Below are 20,575 nucleotides of genomic sequence, written 5' to 3' on the forward strand. Positions count from 1 at the left end.
GGGAGGAAGGAGAGGGGAGAAGGAGAGGGAGGAAGGAGAGGGGATTAGGGAGAGGAGGGGGGAGAAGGAGAGGGAGAAGGAGAGGAGGAAAAGGAGGGGAAGGGGAGAAGGGGGATTAGGGGGAATTCAGTAGGAGGAGGGGAAGGGAGAGAGAGGGGAAGAGGAAAGAGTAGAAAGTCGGTAGGGGGTAAGGAGGGAAAAGGAAAGGAAATGGGGGAAAGAAAAACACAGAAGAAGGAGGGGAAGAGAGTTAGAGGACAGAGAAGGAGGAGAGAGGCAGAAGGGAAAGGAAAGAGAAAAAAGTAGGGAGAAGATGAGAAAGGGAAGAAGAGAGAGAAGGATGGGAAGAAGAGAAAGGAGGATGGGGAGAAGGATGAAGGACGGAGGAGGGAGGAGAGAAGAGGGAGGGGAAGCAGAGGAGAGGGCAAGGGGAGAAGAGAACCGGAGGATGGGGAGGGGGACAGCGAGGGTGAGGAGGAGCAGAGGATGAGGGTGGGAGGGGAGACGAGGCAGAGGAAGGAGGGGGGGGGGGGGGGAGGAGGGAGGCTGGGGGTGTGCGCGCGCTGGTCACGTGCCGCGCTGCCGGCCCGCCCTCCCCCTCCTTCCCCTCCCTCCCCTCGGTGCCCGCTCCCTCCCCTCCCCGCGCTCGGCCCCCTCGGCTCCCTGCGCTCGGCTCCTCGGCCGCCAGCGCCCGCTCTCCTCTCTCTCCCGTCCCCGCGCCGCGCAGCTTTGCGGGAAGCCTCCGCCTCCGCCTCCTCGGCCGCCGCCGCCGCCGCCGCCTTTGTTGCCGGTCCCCGGCGCGGGCGGCCCCCGGAGCTCCCTCCCTGCCCGCCGGTCCGAGTCCCGGGGCGCCCGCCCGGCCCATGAAGGGCGCCCGCAGCCGCCGGCGCCGCCGCCTCCTCCTGCTCGGGCCCGGGGGGACGCAGGACTGAAGCGCCCGGGGCGGGCCGCCAGGGCACCATGGAGGTGAATGCGGGTAAGAGCAGCGGTCGGGGGCGCGGGGCCCCCCCCCCTTTCTCCTTTCCCCCTCTCTTCCCCTCCCCCAGCGGCCCGCCCCGGCCCGGCCCCCCCTCACATGGACCGGCCGCGCGAGCCACGTGCGCGCTGTGTTTACGTTCGGCGGCGCGCGGCCGCGGGTTGGCCCGGGGAGTCCGTGACGCGGCATTACATAATGGGGACCCTGGCGGCGGCGGCGGGCGGGGACACGTGAGGCCGCCGGGCTCCCTGACCCACATTCCCCGGGGCCGCAGGGACACGTGGGGGCGGGGCCGCAGCCCGAGAGGGGGCGGGGCTGGGCGGCCCCGCCCCTTTGGGACGCTCCGGGAATGACGCGGCCCCCGGGACCCCCTCCCCGCGGGCTGGCTGGGTCACTGCGGAGACTGCGCGAGGGGCGGGGGCGGGAGCGTGCGTGGGTGAGACCGCAGTGCGCCGGCCGCTGCAGCCGCGCGGCCCCGCCTCGGGAGGCCCCCAACCCCCCCCCCCGACCGCGGAGGGAGGGAACGAATTTACTGAGCGGGCGACGTGCGAGCCCCCGACCTGCTGGCATCGCGCCGCGTGCCTCAGTTTCCCCGCCTGTAACACGAGAGTCTGGGTCCCTTCCAGCCCCCCCTCCAGGGCTCCTTTCCGCCTCGAGCTCGCGGTCCCGGGCACCTTGTGTCACCCCGCGGGGCAGCCGCAGCGCCGGCGCGGGGCTGCCCACGGGAACCAGTCAGGACGTTTGGGCTTTCGTGCCCGCGGCCCAGCGCCAGAATGACCGAAAGGACAGCTCCCTTTCCCAGCAAGAGAAAGGGCTTTCTCTTAGTAAAAGAGGCAACTTGGCCGCACGGCCCCTCCCGCGCAAGGGACTGAAACGGGGTCACGCGGAGAGAAGGGCCTGCTACTGTGGCTGATGCGGATCAGAGGGGCGGGTCTGGGCCTGGCGGGGCCCTCTCCCGTCCGCGGGGGGTGTGCCCGGGGCCGGGCTCGGGACAGCGCCCCCGTGTGTGAGGCGACCCTGCGAGGGGGCTGGGCAGCAGGCGCCCCGCCGTCCCTGCGTGGCTGCCCCACTCACTGTCCCGAGTCGGCTAATAAGCCTTTCCGGGCCCTGAGACTCGGGCCGGCTCCGGGCAGCGGGAAATGTGCTGACGAGTGGGGGCGTAGTTGGGACTTCGGGGGGTCTGCAGCCGGGGCCGGAGCAGTCAGTGGCCAGGCCTGGGGAACCGTCCCGGAGAAGGCGCAGAGGCTGCCCGTGCGGGAGGCCTTGTTCTGGGGACCGAAGGGCCCGGGCGGCGAAGGGCTTTGCATAGGAGAAAGCAGAACTTTTTGTAGTTGCCTCTGGAGGAGCTTTCTGGGAGCTTGTGGGAGCGGGCGCTGTAGGACAATCTCTTCGGTGGCTGAATGGAGATGGACGGGAATAGGGAGAGCCTGGAGCAGCCATAGTGCGGGTGTGAAGTGATGGCGGGGGGTGGCAGTGTCAGAGGAGAGCATGTTGGCTTGCAGAGGTCTGAAGGGCTGCTGGAGAGGCGAGACGGGGCGGGAAGGGGAGCAGCGAGAGCCGCCGTCCTAGCCATAGGCTTAAATCGCCAGCAGCTGCTGAGCCCCAGGGAATTGGTGTGGAGAGATCCCAGGAGTCCCCGTGGGACTTGCGCGCCAAGTGGGTGAGGTCCGAGTAGGGATCCCGCTGAGCCACGGACTGCCCTTAGGACTCATCTTGGATCCCTTGCTCAGAAGCTTGGCCTCTTGACCAGCACCGATAAAAATGAATTGCTATACACTCCTGTTTTCTTATCTCGAGGATGAGTCTTACAAAAAATCTGGCTCTTATTTCTTGTCAACAACTTTTTGTTTAAGCGAGTCAGGTCCTGTTAGTTACATATCGCGCCTCGTTTCTAATCTTTCTTTGAAGGCGATTTTGATATTTGTGCTCACATGGGTGGTCTGATTGAACCCGCAGTTAATTTGGGAATGATGCCCATGTGTATACCGATCATTTCGGGTCTGGGTGAATCAAATTTAATTAAAAAAAATTTAGTGTGGATTCTTTCTAGTGTCTCCTCATTCTTTCCCTTGAAGAAAGGGACAGATAACTAGCCCAAGGGATTCATTGGTGCAGGGGACTCCTTGGCAAGGAGATTCCCTCTCCCAATGCAGCGCAGCGCCTTCTCTAATTGAAGAATTTGAGAGAGCTGCCCAGAACACTGAAGGTTTGTGACTTGTTCTGAAGGCAGGATTTTCTGTTTGGAGGCCGGCTCTCTCTCCACTAGGCTGGGCAGCTTTTCAATATTATTTTGTTTTTCCAATTGTATGTAAAGATAATTTTCAACTATAATAGTCCATTACATTCATATATCATAACTTATTCATCCATTCACCAATTGGGGGAATTTACCTTGCCACTAACAAAAAAAAGTTGTGATAAACATTTTTGTATATGTGGCTACTTTCCCCTTTTTTATGATCCCTTTGGTATACATACAGACCTAGTAGTGAGAGGTAATTACAGTTTGATTGCTCTTTGGCCAGAGTTCCAAATTGCTCTCCAGAATGGCTGGATCAATTCACAACTCCACCAACAACAATCGGGCAGCCTTCTTAAAGAAGGTATTCATGATCCATGTGTGTGAGGTTTCTGTAAAATTTACCAGCCTTTGACCTCTCAGGCTGGCCTTCTAACTTTTTTGGTGGTCTTCCTTTGATGTTAAAGAATATTGATTTAATTTGGAAGGCCATGCCTTTTAACATTTCTCTGCTGTCTCATCTTGTGTAGCAGAGACTGATTTGTGAAGGGGAAGAGAGCAGGGAGTCTATCCAAATGAAAGAATGGAAGAATATCTACTGTCCAGACTGATGTTCAATTTGGATGAACTATTTGTGGAGTTTTGTCTTGGACAGATGCTATGGAGGGCTAATGAACTGAGTCCAGACTGAATAAGTGGACGAAAGCAGTCTTGATTGCCTTTAGAAAATTTGTGATGCTTTTATATTTTTGGAACATGCTTTGGTAACTTTTTTCCTTTTATTTGTTACATCATTGTCACTTCCTATTGACAGCCCTCTCCATACTCACAAATTGAATGAATAAGTACATTCTACCAAAATAACCTGTGTTGCTCATGTTTGAAAATGTTGGTCACCTCTGTCAGGAAGTGGGCTTTGTCATTAAGTCTCTGAAATCATTATATTGGTCACTGTTCCCCATTCTGCAGTCTTGTTGTCTTCTGCCTTACTGTGTTTAGTGTGTAAACTTTTGTCCTGGTTCTGCTTCCTTCATCAATATATGAGGCTTCCCAAGTTTCTCTTGATTTTTTGTAGAGCATATCCCTAACATAGGTAATATTCATATATCACAGTTCAATCATTTTGCACTTAACAGGCATCCTTTTTCTCTATAATCTTTTACCATTACAAAAAAACTGTTAAAAATACATATATATGTATTTTAAGTCTCTCTCTCTCTCTCTCTCTCTCTGTATGTATATATATATGTATAGACTTTTCCTCTGTCCTTAATCTCCTTGGCGTATATATCTGGTAGTTTCAACAGATCAAAGGGCACATACAGAATTTTTAAAATACCATTTCACATATTTCTTGTCTAGACCAATTCACAATTTCATTCACATGGCCCTAGGATGCCTATTTTTTCAAAACCTTTAGGATATTTTCCGTTTTAGTTTTTTGGTCAGCTTTATCAATGATTTAGTATAAAGTGAAACTTCTTAATGTAATACAATTGCTAATGTAATGCTTTTGATGGTTGTGAGCATTCTTTCATATGGTTGTTGATAGCTTGAATTTTTTTTTCTTTTGAAGACAAGAGTTTTCATATTCTCTATGGATATTTTTGAGGGATAGCTCTTGTTCTTTCATATCATTTTGTATCAGTTCTCTGATATTTGCTAACATCTAATCAGGTCAAAGTTGCTCCACTAACTGTCTTCTAATTACAGGTATATTGATTTTGTTCAATCTTTCAATTTTATGTAATTGAAATTCTTAATTTTGTTATCTTTGATTAGGTCTACTTCTTGCTTGCTTGAGATTTTTCTTCTATTCAAAGTGATCAAGGTCTCTCCTTCAAGTCTCTCTCTGTCCCTGTCTGTCTGCCCCTCCCCCCCCCCTCCCGTACTGTGACTTTTTATATTTAGATTATGTAGCTCATTATGGCATATGGTATAAGATGTTGAATTAAACCTAACTTCTGGCAAAACACTTTTTGTTTTTTCTCTATTGTTTTTTGTTATGAGTCCTTACTCTATTAGTTTGAATTTTACTCTATTAGTTTGAATTTGTGGAATTATTCAATATTTGATTATACTCTTCAAAGGTTTCATGTTACTTTTTCTTAATAATACAAATGACTAAAAGTTAGGGAGCATGTTTTTTAATTAGTGCTGTTAATTCAGGAGAAAGCCCCAAATCCTGGAGCACATTCATAGTATATATTTATTGGCCAATTTGAAATTTTCCACAGATTTTCATCTATTTTCTGTTTATATGTAAAAATTTCTGGCACCAAGGCTGAACAGTAATGAAGTTGGTAATTGTAAATAGAGTTGCTTTCATCTAATATTTCAAAAAGATGGGTCCAGGACTGCTTGCATGGACCATGTCAACAAAAAAATTGGAAGAACACAAAACTTGGGCAGAAATATATACAGTTCTTACTATAGTATATCACAGTAGCCTTCTACTTGCTACATTTTAATGATTTCATTAATATGAGGAATTCAGTGTCTTGAAGGATAGAACCTGATTTTCTGCCTTCTACTTCTTATTCTGTCTCTTTCCAATCCATCTATGCTTAATTAATCAACTGATCACGGCTAACCAAAGGTTTCCTCATCCCTAAGTCTATCTCATTGTTTCTTTCTGTAATATTTCTTTCTTTAATGTTTCAGTCATATTCAGTGTACCCCATTGTTTTTTTAAATGCTGCTGCACAACGGCAAATATACTCTGCAACAAAAATTCTCTTTCAGATTATACTTTCTCTTATCTTGGCATGTACTCTAGGATTTGGGGCTTTCTACTGAATTGGCAGCACTAATTAAAAAACATGCTCCCTAACCTTAGTCATTTGTGTTATAAAGAAAAAAAATAGCATTATGCTTAATATAGTTGAAGATTTGCTTTTATGATTTTATTTTCCTTAACTTTTTAAGTAAATAATAGTTGTTGTTATTGTTGTAGTTTGTCCTTTGTTCTCAAAGAGGACCAGGATATCAGGGAGGTGATGCCTTGACATGCAAGAGAATTGGACATAAGTGAGGGCTGTGCAAGCTCACCTGCCTCACCTACCCCTCCAGAACCATCTGGGTCCAGTGGCAAGAAATAGATCAGGACGACTGGAAAGGCCCAGATGAAATGGGAGACCTTGGCCTTTTCAAGCTCAGGTCTTCAACAGGTCTCAGTTTGACTGAAGCTGCACCCATTCAGTAACTAAGGCAAGGTAGCAATTGAGACAAAGAATGGTCTCTTTGACCTAATCAAATGTCTGTCTGTCTGTCTCTTTTTCTGTCTCTCCCTTCTCCCCCCTCCCCCCAATAAATAAACCTAGGAAGATCCTCAGGATTTTTGGTCAAAACAGAAATGATTGCTATTTATAACCAATCTGAGTCAATCAGGACATAATAATGAGTGGTGCTAATTATTTGAATGAAGAGAAAGAGAGTGCACATTAATAAGAATTGAATATTTTCTTTTGACCCTAAGATAGTAGGAAAAACTTTATAGATTTGGAGATTAAGTACTTTTGTGTGAATAACAGTTCACTGATCTCTTTACTTCTGGCCCTCTGGGAACTCTGTCCTGACCTTTCTGGACCTTAGTTTCCTCAATTGCAAAATGTCTTCCTCTAAATCTAGGATGTGGTGACTATCTCCCTGAAAGTTGGTAGTAAGTCAGTCCTAGCCCCCAGTGGCTGGGTGTCTTGCAGGTAGAAATAGACTGGCCAATGAGGTATTGCCTGGGCTTCTTTTTTCCTATAGAAATGTAAAGGTGGCTCATCCTTTTTTCTTCTTTTTAAAATTCCAGTGGTATTTTACTTTTCTGATTACTTATGTAGTTTTCAATGTTCATTTTTGTAAGATTTTAGTTCCAAATTTTTTTCTCCTCTCCCTCCCCCCCCCAGAGACAGCAAACCAATCTCATATAGGTTATACATGTACAATAATTTTAAACATGTTTCTATATTAGTCATGTTGTAATAGAAAAATCAGAAGAAAAAGGAAAAATCATGAGGAAAAAAAAGCAAGCAAAAAAAAAAAGATGAAAATAGTGTGCTTTGATCTACATTCAGTCTCTATAGTTCTTTCTCTGGATGTGATTGACATTTTCCACTCCAAGAAGACACTTTCCACTGAAGAAACTGAGCAAGACAGAGATTAGAGACCAATTCAATAGTTTATTAAATGGAGAGAAATACTGGGACTAATGGATCAATGTTGATCCGAGGGCTAGAGGAGACTATCATCTCAAAGAGTCTAGCCCCGAGTATCAGGGCAGCAAGCTTTTTATGGAATAACAAGAACAATGACATAATGGAGGTACCTAGGTGGGGATAACATAATGTAGGGAGGTTACTGATATTCTAATGACATCTAAAATGGATAAGCCATTATCTTGTCAAACATTAAGGAATGTCTATAAAAGCTTTATCTCAAACATTAAGAGGGAAAGGTTATAACCTAAGGCAGAATAACTAAATAGGACAATTGGAGGCATTGGGTCACCACATTAAAAGGGAACTTTGGCATAACAGAATCATCGCATTATTGACAAGAGCCAAGTCCATCACAGTTGATCATAGAATCTTCTTGTTACTCTGAACAGTGATCTCTTGGGTTCTGCTCATGGAAGTCCAGGTCTCTCTGAATCATCTTGCTGATTGTTTCTTAGAGAGCAATAATATTTCATAACATCCATATACCATAGCTTATTCAGCCATTCCCTAACTGAGGGGCATCCTCTCAGGTTCCTGTTCCTTGAAGAGTGGCTCATCTAGGGCAGAAGTAGTTGAGTTTTTCCTTTTCCTTCCAATTCATTAAATATAGAAGGCACTTGACCAGGGAAACCAAAATGCCTTTTTTTCTCTAGAGTTTAGTTTAACAGGGGATAAGGTACAGACAACTGTAGCTCCAGGTAGCATGTGAACAGTGCTAAGAAATAATAGAAGGGAAAGGTCATTGAGCTGGAAGATCCAAGGAGACTTCGTGGAGGGGGTGATACCTGCTTCTGCAATGTTAATGTTCTCTTCTGGAAATTACTTGATATGTTCTTGTCTTTGTGTGTGTCATGTTCCTAGAGATGTTGGGCTGAGTAGGTGCTTAATAGACATTTCTTGAATTGGAGAGGGTGGGTAGTCACCTGTGTCCACTGGCTTAGCCTGCTTAGGAGGACATACATTATTGTGTTTGGTTAATTAAGAGGTCATGGGTGACCCAGAGTATCTTAAATAGAATAATGAAGATCAAAGCTAGACTTCAGAGGAGGTTATTTTGTTTTCAGGTAGGATACTTCAGAAAATTTTTAGGCGAAGGAGAAGAAATTGGTCGATAGAAATTGAAAATGAGAGAATGAGATTGAAATAGTAAATTACAAGGGCCAGGACCAGAGTCCTAATAGCTACCAGATAGCTTTGGTAAGAAGGACCATCTCCTCTTGTGAGAGCAGAAGGAACAAGGAGGAGAATCTTGGATTTCATTTCTCCTCCAGCCTCCTCATTTTAGACTTGAGGAAATGTCGGCCCCCAGAACATTCACAGTGCAAAGAGCAGAGCCAGGGCTGGCACCCAGACCCTTCTGACTCCCCATTTCATACCTTGGGTTGAGAAGTGGGGGGGGGAGGGGAGGGAAGACACTTAGGCTGCTTTGCTTTCAGAAGAACTGACCTTTTCAGTAAGACTTTCTTTTATAAAACACATGTCTGGCTGTCATTCTACTAGACTGTTCTTGCCATCTCAGAACTTGAATGTTTGAACCATTTTTAGCCCATCACTCTCTCCTTGCTTTGTTGGGTAGGAAAGGGAAGACATCTACCCAGGAAACAACTCTGCATAAGCAGGTATTGGAAGAGATGACCTTCCTGTTGTTTTCTGCTCTGCTCTTAAAGAGAGAAAGATTTGATTGCATGACTCTTGCCAAGGTAGTATGCCTCATTTATGGGTGAAGAGATCTTGTATCTCCTGTAGTCGTTCATAATACAGCTGTTGACTGAATGATTAACTAATTACGCAATCCTAGAAATACTTGTTAATTGATTTTGCAGAATAATTTTGTTATAGGTTGTCTAAATTATCCTTACATACAGTATTAATTTTTTAGTGTTTTATATTTTAAACAATGACATACTTTCTCTTGAGTACTTCTCCTCCCTTTCCCTTCAGAGAATCATCCCATATATGAACAAATATTTTTTAAAAGATGAAAAAGGAAGAAAAGAAAAAAATCAGCCTCATTGATTAATACATCAAAAAAATCTGTGTAATGTGCAATTCTTATAGAACTCCTACCTCTAACAAGTAGTGGGGATGGAAGTGTTTTCTTATAGGTTTGTTTTTATATGCCTATTATTTGCAATTTTGCAGCATTTCATTTTTGGATTTTTGTTGCTTGTTTTGTTATTGACATTGTGCTTGTTTTATACGTAGTATTTCTAATGATAATTCTATACTAGAAATAATTGCTTTTGAGAGGATGTTGATTGACTTTACTGTAGGGATTAGGAAAGTCCCATTAAAAAGAAAAGAATTATGAATTGTCTTTCCTCTGTCTTCCAAAGATATCAAGGACTGTCTTTCAGGAATGGAATTAGAATCCAGAATGTATGGATTATACTCTAAAAAGGCAAATGCCCGTGAGACTGTGTTAAAGATAATTATTGAGGAATAAAGGAAATTGTAATTAACTCAGCATCCAAGTGGGTGAGTTGGGGAGGGATCCGATTTTTAAAAAATAGATTATTATTTTTATTTTTTTTAGTAACAAGTTTTTTTTTTTTAATTTGTCCCTTCAACTGCTTCCCTAACCCCAAACTGATCAAATTAATCCCCCCCCCAAAAAAAAACCCCAAACAAATCTGAAAAATACATGGTTACATAGTCTACTAAAACAAATGCTCATGTAACTATTGTCTGAAATACATTGTATGTCTCTTTAGGCATTTTACATAATATTAAATACAGAATAAATGACTCTAAATGTTACTTTTGCTTTGTATCATTTTATAAAGATCTTCCCAGTTTTTTTCTGAAATGAAAATACCTGTAGAGAACTAAGCATGAGATTCAATTGAGCCATATCACTTCTTAAGCATTTCTGAATAAAATATGAAGAATGGGCAGCCCTCAAACGGTAGGAATATACAAGCCTTGTTATATAACTGATCTAACAGTGGTGCAGAAGGAACCATTTTGATTCTTTCAGTATAGTACCCATTGTACTCTGAGAGGAAGTGAAGTGGTACTTAGGCATTTTGAAAGAGCAGATGGACCTGGCCAAAGGTATAGGAGGGTACACAACTTTAAAAGTGTTAAAGGATGGATTCTTAAGATGTTTCCAAAATTGAACTAATGGAGAAGGTTATGGTGGAAGCTTTTGCCAAAAAAAAGTGATGGCTAAGTTGTAAGAAGCTCCCAACTCATTTGTTTTTTCTTCTCATTAGCAGTTTATTTATATAGTCAAATACTTTTAAAGCATTTGACTATATAAACAAAATTCAACCAAGAATATTACTGTAACTCCCACCTACATATTAAAGTTATACAAGATAAGAAAAATCTGATTCTATAGAGAAAACTTTGTTAGCTGATTTGTCAAATTGAGATTTTCAATTGTTTTAATTGTTTTGGGGTATTCTGGAAGGTCACAAAATCAAAAGAAAGGATCTCTGTTGATCTCGAGGTTTTCCAAATTTGCCTATGTTTGGGAGTCCAGAAACACTGCATAGGTTCCTCAGTGAAAGATGTGCACAGTGTGACATTGCAAACGAAATTGAAGTAAATGAAAAGCTTACATCCAGACTATCATAGGCCTGCCCCTCTCTCCCTCTCCCTCTCCCTCCCTCCCTCCCTCCCTCCCTCCCTCTCTCTCTCTCTCTCTCTCTCTCTGTCACACACACACACTGTATGTACTTGGTGCTTTTACTAACTACTTAGGACTTACCTACTAATTCATAGTTACATTCAGCTCTAGGAGCTCCTACACTAGGAGGTGTTCTATATTGATGAAATTATAGCTATTTTGTATGTTTGTGTTTATAATCAGACATATAGGATGATTGACACGACATGGGCTGGTCATGGTTCCAGAATGGACAGTAGGTAGCCAGTTCATGATACATTGGTAACCCAGAAATGTTAATTTAAAAAGAGAGACACAGGCACACATAGACATACCCCTTCAGTGCATTGAAGAGATCTTTGAAAGATTTATGAAAAGATATGGAAAAGAATTATGTAGGATACAAAGAAAGATGTTTCTATTATATTAGTGGAGTAAATACATTAATAAGACGAAGAGTTTATTAGTATCACTAGTAGTGGGAAGTAGTGCATGGGACAATTTTATAGCAGTATGGTTAGAGAAACTGGAGAGTTTGAGATTTTCCTATCTCAGAGAATTGAGTAAAGTAAGTTGTATTCTGAATTGCCATCTCCTTAATCTCCCCTTTTAAAAAATGAATAAGGATAGCATGAAATTAGCTAATAATTTTTGGTATGAAAGTATACATGTTCCCAAGTGAATGGAGACTTTCTTGAAATAAAGTTATTCAGTTTTTTAGTCATGTCTGAATCTTCATGAACCCCTTTGAGGTTTTCTTGGCAAAGATCCTAGTTCCTTTTTCAGTTCATTTTATAGATGAGAAAATTGAGGCAAACAGAATTAAATGACTTGCCTTAGGGACATATAGCTATTAAATGTCTGAAGCAGCATTTGAACTTAGGTTCTCCTGATGCCCAGCACTCAATACACTAAACCACTGGGTGCCCAAAATTAATAGTAACCTGTCATGTTTTCATATTTTGTTTTTGTAGAATGTGAATTTAACTGTAGAAACTTCTTGTATTCCTTTATATAGGAATTTGACCAAATTCATTAGATGGAGATAGCCATTGAAATTCTTTTGTCTGATAAATAGTTGAATTTCTAACTTGCGCCTGTGTCATTACTTATTTTGATTTTCCTTTTCTTCTAAAGTGAAAAACTTGAATTACATTATCTTTTCTATTATTTTAGCATGTTTATTATTCTCTGTAGGCATTCCCAGAATGATTGACAATTTACAACAGCTGCATTGATTAAAAATGGTCTGTGATCTGTTGAAACCCATTTATTTACCTAGATAAACTTTAAGGTTGTTTTGTCTTTTCTTTCTGTCAAATTCAAAAGAAACTACCACATATTGATTTAATTTTAAAATGCAGTATTATCATGTTTATTGTTTTTTATTTATTAAATATTTCCCAATTAAATTTAAATTTGATTCCCATAATTTTTAGAAATGTTCTGGGTCACATGTACGGGCTGGTTGGGACCAAAGGCAACCAAACTGTGTTAGGTTTGCATCGCCATCTAGTGGCCATTGTGGAGCACTGTATAGCCTAACTTTGTTTTTCTACAACTTTTGTTTGCCTTAAGCCATCAAAATGTATTTTCATTTTCTTGTTGGACAAATGACAACACCTATTATCAAGGAAAGACCTATCCTAAATCAATGTTTTGTTTAATTAGTAGAATTGTAATCCTATTTCTATTATTTGTTATTTTAACTACATTATGGATGACAGATTCTTGTCCTCTAGGCTAAGAAATCAAATATTTTTTCAGAAAAGCAGGATGACTTAAAGGGATAGAGTCAGAAAGACCTTCGTTCACATCTTGCTCCTGATCTGACATATCATAGCTGTGTGACTAGGGGCACTTAAAGTTCCTAGAATCTTATTTACTTGTAAAAATAGGGATAATCTATCACAGAGATCTCTATGAAGTTTAAGTGAGATGTTCTAGACAAGATTTACATTTTATTTAGTGTTATTTTTTTCACTAAACTTGTGACTAATGAAGATTAATAGCTGTTCTGTAATTTATGGTTTTTCTAAAACAAGGTATATTAGAGGTAAGGCTTAAACCAAGATTTTTTTCAGACTCAGTTATGTTGGGTTGTTATGCCATAGTCACCTTACCCTACCTCTGTCCCAGAACCCCAGGCTATAATCATTTCCTCTTAAGCATTTGATGAAATAAGGGTCTTGTATATTTACAAGACAAAGGTCTGTATCAGCAACCTCTCCAGCACCTCCCTTCATCACCTTATTCTAGGCACCTCCTCAATTAGAGTATCTCCATCTAGGCACCTCCTCCCACTATGTGATTGAACTTGGGATTCTATAAAAGATCTTCATGTAATGACACTGGTGGGGGGGGGGGCTGGCAGAAAGAATACTTTAAGATGAGAATCCTACTTAATTGATTGATTTACTCTCCAATAAATTAATAATCAAATTGTTCTCCAATCTCTATTCTGTCTCAGTTTCGACGGCATTACATTTTGGAGCTTCCCCAGTGAGTTACTGGAAACTGATAACGGGACTAGGGTTTGGAGACATTTCAAGTCTCCACTGTGGGCCTGGAAACAGTTGGGGATCTGAGTTTTCTTTCTTGGAAAGGACTAGCCCTCTGGATTCCTCCAGAGGCTCCAGGAAGAGAGCAGTTCACCAGCTGCAGCTACACCCAATAGTGGACACTTTCGATTCGGCCAGGAGGGAGTAAGTCCAATCTGATTTGTTTTTGTCTGTCTGTGTTAGCATCTAGATTCTCACAAGATTAGAATACACTTGCTCATGCTAACACCTGGGTTCTCAGTAGCCCACGACTTCTCAGTAGTGTTGAAATAGTGCTTGTAGTTGGCTTGGTTGATTAGTGTCTAATCAGACGCGATTGTCACTTTTGGGGTGCCCTTTTTGGGGGTACCAGTTGATTTGGTTGGTTTGATTAGTGGCTAACCGGATATGGCTGTCATTTTTGGGGTGCCCTTTTCTTAGGGTACCGGTTGGTTTGGTTGATTAGTGGCTAACTGGCCACGGTTGTCACTTGGGGTGCCCTTTTTGGGGGTGCCATTTGCTTGGTTGATTAGTGGCTAACTGGATACAGTGGTCACATTGGGGTGTCCTTTCAAGATGCCATAGGCTTGGTTTTAATGTTAGTGCCCTACCAAATGTTATAATTGTTCAGTCTTTAGTGTGATCAGTGTTCTGTATGTCTTGTATGTTATTGCTTGTTTTGTGGTTTAAAGTTAAAAAAAAAGGGGGAGATATTAGGAATTCTAGTGGTATATAGTAAGGTCACTTTATCATGGGAGAATCTGTCTCAAAACTCATGGGAAAATCTGTCCCAACACCAAAAACTCCACTAGATTATCTCCTTAAACATTTTTTTGAGACATTTAAACACCATGATTATGGGATATCATGGAAAAAGGATAAATTTAAACTGTTTTGCCAAAAAGTATGGCCTTCCTTTGGAGTAGGATGGCCACCAGAGGGAACGTATGATAAAGAAATAGCACGAGCAGTGCACCAGATAGTTACTGGTGAACCTGGCCATCCAGATCAGTATCCCTATATTGACATCTGGCTACAAGTCATTTCTTAACCTCCTTCCTGGTTAAGGACAGTGACCATGAAAAATGGTATTTGCATTTTGGTCACCCGATCCTCGAGGACAGATAAGAAAGGTTGTAGAGTGTCAGTAGCCTAAGCAATACATAGGTAAGAAAGTCCTACTGGAATCTCCTGAAGATCCTTCAGAAAATCCTCCACCCTATTGGGGGTTGAGTCTATATCCACCCTCACCTGAAAAGTCTCTCCTTCCACCCCAACCTAAATTACAGCCTGAAGGATTAAAACCTGTGTCTTGCTCTTCAGCACTTGACCCTCTATTAGCCTTCCCAGCTCCTAGCTCAAAGGGGCCTCAAGAAGCCATGGGGGAACTGCCTTCTATCCCATCACCTCCTGCCTCCTCTGTTCCTCCTGCGCTGTCCCTTACCCTACCTTCCACTTCATCTCCTCTGTCCCTCTCTCCTTCTTGCACCCGGGACGGAGTGTCATACGGTGTTTCAAGACCAGTCCAAAGAATAGATCCTCCCTCCTCCAAAGGCCCTGTGGGACCCTTGCCCCCCAACTAGTCCCTCCTAAAATACCAACCCTGACTAATTCTGTTTGACCAGTGCCATCCCTGGTACCACAAAACCTTCATAACCCAGTAGTTCCAACTGATAGCCCCCTTAAATCCTTTGGTCCTCACTCCATACTTAAATTACTTCTAATAGTGCATTCTTATTTGAACTCCACAAACCAAGCTGGGCCATGATTGTTGGCTTTGTTTTAGCTTTGAAACCCCCTTATTTCATCGGGATTGCCCTGACAGACTCAATTCCTGGGACCCCTTCTCAGTCTACCTGTTCCTGGGAGCAACCTAAAATCACCCTTGGAAGTATTCAAGGTATAGGGACCTGTCTGGTGACTGCTTCCACGAGTCTTTCTGACCCTCTCCTCCAGTCTTGTAACCCCAACTCCTTGATTAATATTTCAGCATCCTCAACTGATGTTGCAGTTTGGTATCAGGCCCCTGAAGGTTCATGGTTTGCCTGGAGGGATGGACTGACCAGGTGTGCCTACTCTAATATCCTCCTCAGAAGGCCAGATTCGTTCTGTGTCCTGGTAGCGTTGTTTCCCAGCCTATCTATTCTTCCAGGAGGGGACGGATGGAGCCACTTCTGGTCCCATTTTCCCCCCTTGGAGATTACCAGACAGAAACGTGCTCTGCCGTTCCTTCTCCTCATAGTAGGGCTCGGGCTGGCAGGCACTACCGCCCTTAGCACCACAGCCCTTCTAACCGGAAATTCTGGGTATGCTGAGTTAAGTGCACAAATGACCACAGATCTGACTCAGATCGAGTCGTCCATCTCAAAACTAGAAAGCCAGGTTGACTCCTTGGCAGAGATGGTGCTCCAAAACCGAAGGGGACTTGATTTACTACTTCTGCAATGGGGAGGCCTGTGTGCCACCCTAAATGAGGAATGCTGTTTTTACGCTAATAATTCCGGGGTAATCAGGGACAATATGGCCCTGGTTCACAAGAATCTTGAGTCTAGACCACTGGAGCAGAGTCAAGGAAAGAACTGGTACCAGTCTCTGTTTAATTCCTCCCCATGGCTAACCACCCTTATTATGTCCCTTATAGAACCTTGCTTCTCCTTCTCCTCGCCCTTGCTGTAGGTCCTTGGATTTTCTCCACTCTTGTTCGCCTCATCCATTCCCAAGTGGAGGCGGTTAAAATTATGGTCCAGGGACCCCCAGAGTATCAAGAGGAAAGTAATTCAATGATTTGAATAGCCCCAAAGAGAAAGAGGGGAATGTTATGCCATAGTCACCTTGAGGTCGTCCTACCTCTGTCCCAGAACCCCAGGCTATAATCATTCCCTCTTAAGCATTTGATGAGATAAGGGTCTTTGTATATTTACAAGACAAAGGTCTTCTATTAGAATATCAGCAATCTCTTCAGCATCTCCCTTCATCACCTTCTAGGCACCTCCTCAATTAGAGTATCCCCATCCAGGTACCTCCTCCCACTATGTCATTGAACTTGGGATTCTATAAAAGATCTTCATGTAATGACACTGGGGGTGGGTGGGTGGGAGAATACTTTAAGATGAGAATCCTACTTAATTGATTGATTTACTCTCCAGTAAATTAATAATCAAATTGTTCTCCAGTCTCTATTCTGTTTGAGTTTTGACAGCATTACAGGGTAATGTTTGTCAAATGCTATTTCTTCCTTCCCTTCTTATTCTAGGCTGATTTATTAACTAGTAATTGTCCATAGTTTGTCATTCTTTCCTGTTTTAAGAATAATGTCTCACAGTTAGGAGCAGCTATAGTTTTATAGTAAGATAAAGGGAAAAAGCATTTATATATGTCAGGCATGCCAAGTGCTTTTTACTGTTATTTGATAAAGTATTAAAACAAGGGGTTTCATCTATTCCTCAGGAAAGTATTCATATATCTACCCATTAAATAATTATGGAGCAGGTAGTATGTGAGATCTAGGCAAAAACGGGAAGCAAAAACAAAACACCCACTGCCATTTATTTTAAGAAAAGTGTTAGTTACTTGGTTGTCAAAGACCAGGGTATCTTTGCATTTCTTATCTTGGAACTTTTTAAGTTAACTACTGTCATTTGATTTGTTATCTCAGCTGAGTGACTAGGAGGGTTGATTGCCATATTGGAAAAGGACTTTTCTCTCTCTCTCTCTTTTTTTTTTTTTTTTTTGCTTTTTTTGTTTGCTGAGTAAGAAGAAAGGGGCCAAAGATAGCTGATAAATGCAGACAGGCCATCCTTTACGGGATCTCCTGAAGATCCTTCAGAAAATCCTCCACCCTATTGGGGGTTGAGTCAGTGTTGGAGTAGCTGGTCTCTGCTGCATTTCTGCCTGTTAAATTTCTGCCCTCTGAGAGACAAGTCATTTCATTACTAAGACTTGACCTCCCAGAGTGGTGGTGAGGCTCCCATGAGATGATGCATGTAAATGGTTTTTGCATGTCTTAAGTTAGACTAGAAATGTCAGCTGTTACAGTCACTGTCACATTCAGTGACTGATCCTTGTCCCTGTGATCTCTGTGGTGTGTTTGCTGCCTGGTTCTAGACCACTATAGAGTGACTGCTATTGGGGTTGAGCAGCATTGTGTAATCTGTTGGGGTTGATCACTGGGCTGTTTTCCAGAACCTTGTAGGTACTTCTGTCTTACCATTTTATGTTAATGGTGTCTCACAGTTAGTTAAGATGAAAGAGTTCCAGAAACCAGAGGTGCGGTCAGGAGGATGTTCCAGATATGGGAGCCACATTGAAGTTTAGATACTCTTCTGATTAGCAACAGGAAAAAAGCTAATAATATCCTCTGAGAAGAATTGCATAGTATCGTCATGATTACCATGCTTTTCAATGAATAGTCTACCTTCTTGCTCAGTTTTGGCCAATGGCACACGTTTGTGGAGTAGATTTTGGGTCACTGGCCCATGTGGGGAGTTGAAATCCACATTCTTAAGGATCATATGTCAGGCACAGAGAGCACCAAGCAATCTTCCCATTTACTAAAAGAAGTAAGGAAGGCTTTGCCTAGGGTGAGAGCTATTGCTGCCATTGCTTGGCGCCCCCTTCTCATCATTCAGCACACAGTTCTTCCTGCTGTTCCACTCACTCAACTGCCTGGTGGTTAGATTCAAGGCATGATTTCTCCCTGTGCTGCCCCTCCCTTTCTCTCTCTCTCCCCACAGTGGTCCCAGCTCTAGTTCTCTACTGGATAGTTTTGGCTATGAGGTTTAAAAATGTGTCAGGTAGATCGAGAAATGTTAAAACCTGTAGGAACTCAAATCTCCTGGAAACCTACCTCATTAGTTATCATATTAAATTTTCCAGATTAAAAAACAAAAACAAAAACCTTCTTCCAAATCAGAGTCTGTGTGTCTGCCAGGTCCATTGGCTCTGAGCAGTTACTGCCACATTTGATAACAGCTCCTTTTTACCTGTGCAGGAGCATTTTTGTTCATTGAATAAGACAGCCAGCCAGCTGGGGAAAGGTCCGCTTCATATTATTCAGAAAAATCCAGGTCAGCCCCTCTGTCCATTCAACTCATAGGGTAACAACTCATCAAGCAGAATGACTATAGTTTTAATTAATCTAGAACCTTGACACGATTTCGGTTTGTGGTGCAGCTAACGCTTATTTATTTGTGACATTAGACATAGCATTAAAAATAACAGTGGGGAAGAGAACGTGTCGGGTAAGTTTCTGGATCATGGGAATTGACTCAGAGGCCATCTAGTCCTAGACACAGCCAACTGAGAATCCATTTGGTCCCCAAGGGAGCATCTAGCAACTGTCGAAGATCTTCAGCAACTTAGTGTTCCCTGCCCCCAATTGTGGCCCATTTTATTTTAGGACAGTTCTAATTGGTAGGAAGGTAGGACAGATCAAATGAATGTCATGTAAGAATATTGTTCTGCTTGATGCTTCAGCAAATAGCTTTGTGGACAGTGATGAATAAAACTAAGTTGTTTTTTGTTGTTTTTAATTAAAAAAACTTCTTACAACTAAAAATTGTTTAGTGCTATGTCTTATAGGATGAGAATTCAGGAATAAAGTTTCACTGTTTTCCTCAAACAGTTTTGTTATCTCATTAGATAAAACAAGTAGAAAGATAAATCCCTACTGATCAGAAGGCAGCTCTGGAGTGCAGTGGATAGAGGTTTTGGCTTGCAATAGGGAAGAAGTGAGTTCAGGTCCTTTCTCAAACACTTATCAGACATATGACTGTCCTCCGTTTCCTCATCTGTCAAAGGAAAAGTTTGGACTTGAAGCCTGGGCGCTTTTAGCTCTTTATGATTCTGTGAGTTTCCTGCCTGAGACTGGTTCTTAGGTTCTTAATCCTTCAGAAGTTGGGGGGGGGGGGGCACGCGCACGTGTGTGTGTGTGTGTGTGGGGAGGATAAAAGCTGTTTCTGGAGCCATGAGGGGCTCTTTGGTGTTTGGATTGTCTGACCCTTGTCACCTCCTGTCTTTTCTTTAGGGTTCTTTCCTGCTTTATAGTGCATAAAATGTTAATTTAAAATCAGGAAGACTTGTCAAATCTTACCTCAGATTCTAGTTATATAACCCTAGCGAAGCTGCTTGGACTTTACCAGTTTCTTCAGTTTTCTCATTTGCCAAGAGGTGATAAATCATAGTCCCTTGCTCTGCATACCTTGGAGAGCTGTATGATTGTTTCTATTGTCACCATTCCACCACCACTTAGAAAGTACCTCCTTAGGTTTATTCTTGGCTTTTTTTTTTTTTTTTTTGGCCAAATGTAAGAAGATGCATAGGATAAACTCTTATTTCTCTAATGGGGGAGCCACAGTGGGACAAGAGAGCATGTCTTCACTTCCAATTGTGGTGTTTCATTATGAACCATAGACTCATTCAGGATTTTAATTTTTTTTTTTTTTGAAAATGTAAGAAAAAGGGCCTTAACTTTGTTGATCTCCTTTATGCCATGTCTGCCCATGTAAAACCAGCAAAAGTCTTCTGACTATTGAAATCCATGGTGACCTTTTTGGGACTGGGAGCAGAAAGAAGAGAAGGGAATTCTTTTTTTAGTCTTAATTTTAGTACGTGCTTGAAATCACTCATCTGTTTTTTCTATTAGAATGTGGCACCCAAAGATATCATCATGGGAATCATCAGAGAAGAATGGGGCCCACAGTTGTGTTACATGGTATCCTTGCACATTTCATCCTAAACTTTAATCAAGATTCTGTTTGCATCAGGCATGTCCATCCCTGGTATATATAAAATAAATGCCAGTGAACTAGCAATGGAGAGCATCAGGAAAGGCTTGGTGGAGGAAATGCTTGAAGTGACTTTTGATGGAAATGCCCAACTTATTAGTAATTCCTCGGGTATTAAAGCAGGAGCAAAGTTTTGTTGAGAAAGCAATGAAGAGACAGAGCCGAAGTCTTGGAAAACTGGAAACTTTCCAGTTAGCGGTTCTCCCTTCAA

General features: G+C 42.7%; 1 protein-coding gene across 2 annotated transcripts in view; it reads left to right on the forward strand.

Annotated features, from left to right (window-relative positions):
- Positions 1–636: 636 nt before the first annotated feature.
- NR1D2 (nuclear receptor subfamily 1 group D member 2) overlaps positions 637–20,575 on the forward strand; it is a 44,639-nt gene continuing 24,700 nt past the window's right edge. Inside the window, exon 1 of one of the 2 annotated variants that reach the window (XM_031940356.1) lies at positions 637–976. In XM_031940356.1, coding sequence (XP_031796216.1) covers positions 961–976 — 16 coding nt within the window. In that variant the 5' untranslated portion in view covers positions 637–960. Of the gene's footprint in view, positions 977–19,885; positions 20,292–20,575 lie in introns of those variants that run through there. The other variant, XM_031940355.1, reaches the window with a different exon arrangement.

This window comes from Sarcophilus harrisii, chromosome 5, assembly GCF_902635505.1.
Source record: "Sarcophilus harrisii chromosome 5, mSarHar1.11, whole genome shotgun sequence".
Taxonomy (NCBI): Eukaryota; Metazoa; Chordata; class Mammalia; order Dasyuromorphia; family Dasyuridae; genus Sarcophilus; species Sarcophilus harrisii.